General features: G+C 67.3%; 1 protein-coding gene across 1 annotated transcript; it reads left to right on the top strand.

The window, feature by feature from the left end:
• Nucleotides 1-4,527, top strand: VAMP8 (vesicle associated membrane protein 8). Its single transcript, XM_075910791.1, has 3 exons — nt 1-282; nt 2,522-2,683; nt 3,544-4,527. The coding sequence occupies exons 1-3, from the start codon at nt 280-282 to the stop codon at nt 3,685-3,687; spliced, it is 309 nt and encodes a 102-aa protein (XP_075766906.1). The 5' UTR covers nt 1-279; the 3' UTR covers nt 3,688-4,527.
• Nucleotides 4,528-6,137: the final 1,610 nt, after the last annotated feature.

Below are 6,137 nucleotides of genomic sequence, written 5' to 3'. Positions count from 1 at the left end.
AGACAGCCCAGCCGGGGGGGCTATGACGGGGGCGCGGGGCAGCAAGGCTCGGGCCCGTGCCTGGGGCCGAGGGTCCCCCCCCCCCGGTTCTGCGCCGGGCCGCGGGGGCGGACGCGGCCCGGCCAGTGTCTCTTTAAAGGCGGCGGCAGGACCCGGGCCCGCCCCTCGCACCTGGGACCTGCCGGGCCGGGCCGAGCCGGCTGCAGGAAGCAGGAAGTTTGGGCCGAAACTCGGCGCAGCAGGAAGCGGCCGGAGAAGCGAGAGCGGAGGCCCCGGAGCATGGTGAGCGCCGGGATCGGGGCCGCGGGGGGTCCGGAGTGACTCCGCTTCGGCGGGGTCCGGAGCCGGGCGCTGGCGGGGGAGCGGCTGCAGTGGGAGGCCCCAGCTGCTGCTTCTGGGCCACGTCCCCCCTCGCGCTCTCACCGCTAGACCCCACTCCCCTCCCAGAGCTGGGAGCGAGCCCCGGGCCCCGCGCGGTCTGGGGGCGAGGTGAGGGTGCTCGGCGCTGCAGGCTGCGGGGTACCAGCCCGGGCGCAGGAAGCGACGCCGGCGGGGCTGGTCTCGCCAGTGTGAGGAGATGGGGGGGCCCTGGGGTCTCTCCCCGGAAGGGGGGCAGGGTCCTTCCTGGGCCCATAGGGACCCACCCTCCAGTAACAGGTTCCTGTGTCCGTGCCAAGGGCCCCCTGTGGCCCCCGGGGTCGGAGCTGCCTGCTCCCCTCCCCCTCTAGGGTGCTGGGTCCCGTGACCGCCCTGCCCCACTGTAGGAAGGGGAAGTGGTCAGCCCAACCGTCCCTGGCACGGGGTCCCGGGTCCTGTTCTGCAGCCTGAGGCGACGCAGGTGGGGGCACCCCCATTGCGGGGCTGTTCTGGGGTGGGATGCGGGGCAGGGGAGCTGGCTTAGTGGGCATTGTGGGGCAGCATTGGTGGGTGGGGTGGAGGGAGGCCCAGCACCCTTCACAGCCAGGCTGGGTGTTTAAAGGGGCTGGAGAGAGTCTGGGGGCTTGGGGAGTCTGTAGGGGCCAGTTGCACCGAGGGCTGGGGGGTCTGAGCCCTGGGGCCCCAAAGCCAATGGGCAGAAGGCAAGAGAGTAACGCTCTGTCCTCCACCTCCAGCCCCTGCATTTGGGGTCACTAATTCACCCCCGTCAGGCGAGAAGGGGGTTCATCCCTGCTAGGGTGCCCCAGTCCTGAGCCACCGGGGCCGGCCTAGGAGCTGAAGGGTAAGAGGGGCACGCTGGTGCCCCAGGGGCTGCCAAGGTGCCCCAGAGGTGGACTAGGGATTCAGGAAGTCTCCTGCAAAGGGCCCCCACAACCGGAATGGGGGGTGCTCAGCTTCCTGCTGGCAGTCTGGGTTTCACCGCCCAGGGACGGGGTCTGCCGGGGTCATGTGGGTGCCTCGGGGCCATGCTTGGACCAGACCCTGAGTGGCTTTGAGGATCGGCCCGGGCTGAATGCGGCTGGGGCTGGGGGTTCATAGACTCATAGACTTTAAGGTCAGAAGGGACCATTATGATCATCTAGTCTAGGGTTGACTGGGGACCCAGTAAGCTACCCTGAATGGCTGGAAAGGGAGGGGGCAGCCTAGAGGGGAGTCTCTCTGCAGGCTGCTGGACAGGCCATGGGGCTCCCTGCTGGGCATCGCGAACCTGGGCACTGGGCTGACGCTGCTCCCAGCTGCCTGACTGGCCCAGGGCAGCGTGTCTGGGACCCACCCAGCCCAACACACCTGGGTCTGACCAGCCGCGGCTCAGGCTCCGCTGGGTGGGGGGCCTCTGTCCTGGGTACCCCCCAGGGTGTCTCAGGCTGCGGGGTGATCTCAGAGGGATCTGTCTGGGGTGGCAGTGTTTGCCTGCTGGGAGCAGCAGGTACGAGGGCATCCCTGTGGGGGGGAGGGGGGGGCGCTGTGGCTGTCCGACCGGCTGGGCGAGTCCGGCTGGTGGCGGAGACGAGATGCGGATGCTGGAGGCTCTGTTGATGTTCAGCAGTGGAGGGGGCAGGGCAAGCTCATGGGGGCAGCTCAGCTCGGGGAGCCCCCCCGTGTCCCGTCCTGTCCTGTGGGAGGTGGCTTGTTCAGCCTCTGCCGGCAGCACCACCACCGTGCCCTGGGCACCCTCCTTCCCCAACTGCCCCCGTCCCTGTGCAGGCTGAGGTGCTGTGGTCCAGTGGTTAGAGCGGGGGGGCTCTCTTATTCCTAGTGCCCAGAGGTGTGCAGGTTAGGGGTACGCATGGGGTGGTGGGACACAAGACTCCTGGGTTCTATTCCTGGTTCTTTGGGCTGGTCTGTCAGCTGCCTCAGTTTCCCCATGTGACTGTTCTCTCATGGAAGACTGCAGGGAGCATCCTGGGCTCCTCAGCCAGACAGGGCTGCAGTTGGGTGCAGAACTGGGGCATTGCCCTGAGATCAGTGCCCTCTGGCTGCTTGACCTGCCCCTCATTCACCTTGGGCCTCTGCTTTGCCGGGCCACATTGGCTGCTCCCACAGCCGCTCTCCTGCTGACCCCTGGGGGGCGCTCTCCCTGCAGGAGGGCTCTGGTGCCAGCGGGATGGCGACCGACCGGGTAAAGAACCTGCAGAGCGATGTGGAGGGGGTGAAGAACATCATGACCCAGAACGTGGAGCGGATCCTGGCGCGGGGTGAGAACCTGGACCACCTGCGGAACAAGACAGAGGACCTGGAGGCGACGGTGAGCCCAGGCGGGGCGGGACCGGGGAGCAGCAGGCGGGAGGTCCCTGGCTAGGCCAAAGGGACGAGGGGCACCCCAAGTCTGGAGATGATTGCAGGGGTTTGAGTGACGGGGGGCTGGAGACTCGATGGGGGTTTGGGGCGAAGGCCTGGCCGCTGCCTGGCCTGGCACTGGGTGTTAGTGGTGCCCTGGCTCTGGGAGCTCCGCCGGGCGTGCGGCGGCACGGGGCTGCTCAGGGGTGGGATGACGCGTCCCTTGGGTTCCTCTGGTCTCTGCCTGCGGGTGCTGCAGGGTGGGGCTGTTTGCTCAGCCGCTGATAAACCCAGGCAGCCAGCGAGGCTGCTCGCTGCCCTTTGCACCGCTCCAGCGCTGCCTGCCTGGGGCTCTCCATGCTCAGGCCCATCTACCCGGGCCAGCAACTGCAGAGGGAGATGCAAGTCCCCTGTGGACAGTCTGGGGTGCCCGTAGCCCCCCCTGCTGGGCATGCGGGTGACACTGGGTTGGCCTGCATGTGGACCCCCCCAGCATCACTGTGCCTGCTGATCTGCCCTCATTAGCTGAAGCAGGGGGAGCTGGATTTCCACCCGCCGTGCTGGAGTCAGGCCCAGCTGCCCTGGAGTGGCCAGGGCCCCGGAGCTGGCTCCGTCGCAGCGAGCACGCGCCGGGGGGTCCGGTGCCCCAGCACTCACCTGCGGGGCCTGGTGTAACCGGCCTCCCCTGCCAGCCCAGGGAGCGTGCCCAGGGGCAGCCTCACCCCGAATCCCTCTGGCCCAAGCGGGCGCGTCCGTGTCTAGCTGTCTAGGGGCTGAGCCGAGCAGCCCCCCCGCTGGCAGGAGGGCTAACCCCCGTCTCCCCCCCAGTCCGAGCACTTCAAGACGACCTCGCAGAAGGTGGCCCGCAAGTACTGGTGGAAGAACGTCAAGATGATCATCATCATCTGCGTGGTGGTGGCCATCATCCTCATCCTCATCATCCTCCTGGCCACCAAAGTCATCCCCACATAGGCCCCTGCTGGCTGCAGCCTCCCTCTGCTGGGTCCTGGGCTGAGGCTGCTGTTGTGCCCTGACCCCGCTCCCCATGGAAGCACAGTGTCCCCTGGGGGTAACTCCCCTGCTCCGTCTGCCTTGGCTCAGCCCTCAGATCCTTTCCCAGGCTGGTGCTAACACCCACGCAGGCACAGCTCCCAGTTCTGCCCCCCTTGGCCCCAGCCACACAGGACGGCTTTGGGGGGCAGGGTGGTCCCCCCCTGCCCAGCGCAGCAGGCTCTATCCCAGCTGAGCGAGGTGCTGCTGACCCCCCCACCCAGTCTGTGGGCCAAGGGCTGCTCTGCCCTCTGCTGCAAGTGGCTTTGCTGGGCCCAGCAGGGGGGAATCTCCTTCTTCCCTTGGGAAATCACACGGGGGGAGGGTGCAGGTGGCTTGGCCAGGCTAGGAGCTGCTGGGCTTCTCCCCTAGCGCCCCCCCCCCCCCCCCGGCCTGCCTGGCGGGGCTGGGGCGCTTAGGGCTGTGGCAATGCCCTGGTGCCTGCAGGAGGCGACTTGGCCATGGGGAGCAAAGCCCCCCCCCGTCCTGCCCCCCCCATCCTGCCACATGCCCTGCGTTTAGCTCTGCACGTGGATCTCACTGGCAGCCTCCCATAGACCTGGGGGTCCCTGAGCCATGCAGGGAGCTCAGAGGCGCTCAGCCCCTCTCCCTCCGTCCTCTCTGCTCCCCCAGCCCTGGAGGGAGAGGCCAAGTCTTCCTGGTTTTGTTTTGTTTTTGTTTTTCCCCCCCGGAGACGCAGGCTGTGCTTCCTGCAATCATGTATTTATACGGCCATGGAGAATAGAGATTGATTAGAAGGAACTGGCCTCTGTCTCGGCTCTGTACCGCCTGGAGAGTCCTGGCAGGAATTGCCCCACCCACAGTGCCCCCTGCTGGGAGCGGCTGGGGCTGGAGAGCCAGGAGCTCCCCCCACTGCCCTGCCCCTCCCCACAGTGCCCCCTGCTGAGAGAGGCTGGGGCTGGAGAGCCAGGAGCTCCCCCCACTGCCCTGCCCCTCCCCACAGCGCCCCCTGCTGGGGTGGGCCTGCAGAGTCGGACTGTGCCCAGGGAGCAGGTGGGGGGTGGGTCTGTGATGGTTCTTTGTTCCTGGGGGAGTTGGGTGTGGGCCCTTGCCCTGTGGGGCTGAGCACAGGACAGGTGCCCTGCCCAGCAGCCAGCCCGGCACCTCCCAGATAGGGCTCTGCCAGGCTGCCTGCCTCCCACCGCTGCTTGGCTAAAGGGAAACTGAGGCACGGAAGTGGCTTGTCAGGGCCGTGCCAGAGCTAGGAAGAGCCCAGGGGTCCTGCAGCAGTTTCTCCGTGAGAGCTAGGTAAAGCAGCGTGTGGCTGGGGCGAGTGTGGGCACAGGGCAGGCAGCGGTGCCAGCTCCAGTGACACCCCCCCATCCATGTGCGCTGCTCTCATGTGACCCCACCCCTGCCATTCCCATTGTCTGGTGCTGAGAGCGGCTGGGGGGGACCTCAGCGACCGTCCGCCTGGAAGGCTCCTGTCTCTGGCCCTGGCTGGTGGGGTGTGGGGACCCCTCCCTCTGCCCCGGGACTGGCTGCTGTGGGAGCCCGCACACTGGGGTGGCTGGGCTCATGGGGCAGTGGCTGGGGGCAGCTGCTGCTCTGGGCTGGGCTCAGGGAGGCAGCCGGGATCGGGTGGAGGGGCAGCCCCTGGGAAGATGGGAGCAAGTGTGGCCATGTGGGTGCTGCCGGGGGCTCTCAGGCACTGGCTGCAGCTCTGGGGGCTGGTGCCACGGGGTCCCTGCCAAGGCAGGATGGCAATGAGCTAGGGGGCCTGTTTGGCTGGGCTTGGCCCCCCTGCACTCCAGCTCCACCCCCCAGCCCCTGCATTGGCCCCTGCTCCCCAGCTCAGGCCCTTCTGGGTCCCATCAGGGCCGTCCCATTGCAGTCAGTGCCTGACACAGGCAAAGTCCTGGGCACTTTGCCCAGAGCCTTCCTCCCCCTCAGTGGCCCTACTGCCCCCCAGCCACACTCCCTCCTGGGCCCGGGAGCAGCTCCCACCAGGCTCCAATACCTCAGTTACCCCCTGCCTCGCTGCAGGCCCCCAGCACAGCCCCTCTGCACTGCACCCCCAGCCCATTCCTCCTGGGAGGGAACCTGGCTAGCACCTGAGACATGGGACCTGCCACACCCAGCCAGAGCTGCCATGTGGAGCCCCCATTCCTGCAAAGGACCACTCAGAGATAGACCAGGCCTCACCCATGGACCAGGACCACGCCCCTAAGCTGCCACTGGCACACACTGTGCCCAGATCCTTTTATACCCTCGGTCTCCTGGGATTCAATCCACAGCAAACTACTATAGAGCCCTGTGAGGGAGCATTGGGGTCCCCCGATCCTGCACCCCCATAGCAGCAAGAACAGACTCCACAGCCAGTAGAACAGGGGGCTTTATTGCTCCTCCGG

Source organism: Pelodiscus sinensis, chromosome 28, assembly GCF_049634645.1.
Source record: "Pelodiscus sinensis isolate JC-2024 chromosome 28, ASM4963464v1, whole genome shotgun sequence".
NCBI classification, from domain to species: Eukaryota; Metazoa; Chordata; order Testudines; family Trionychidae; genus Pelodiscus; species Pelodiscus sinensis.
The sequence above is the reverse complement of the archived record's forward strand: the minus strand, read 5'-3'. Positions and strand labels throughout refer to the sequence as shown.

Bases quoted from the DNA above. Each gene is read 5' to 3' on its own strand.
- VAMP8 (XM_075910791.1), top strand. The intron at 2,684-3,543 runs GTGAGCCCAGGC...TCTCCCCCCCAG, and splicing joins CAGAGGACCTGGAGGCGACG to TCCGAGCACTTCAAGACGAC.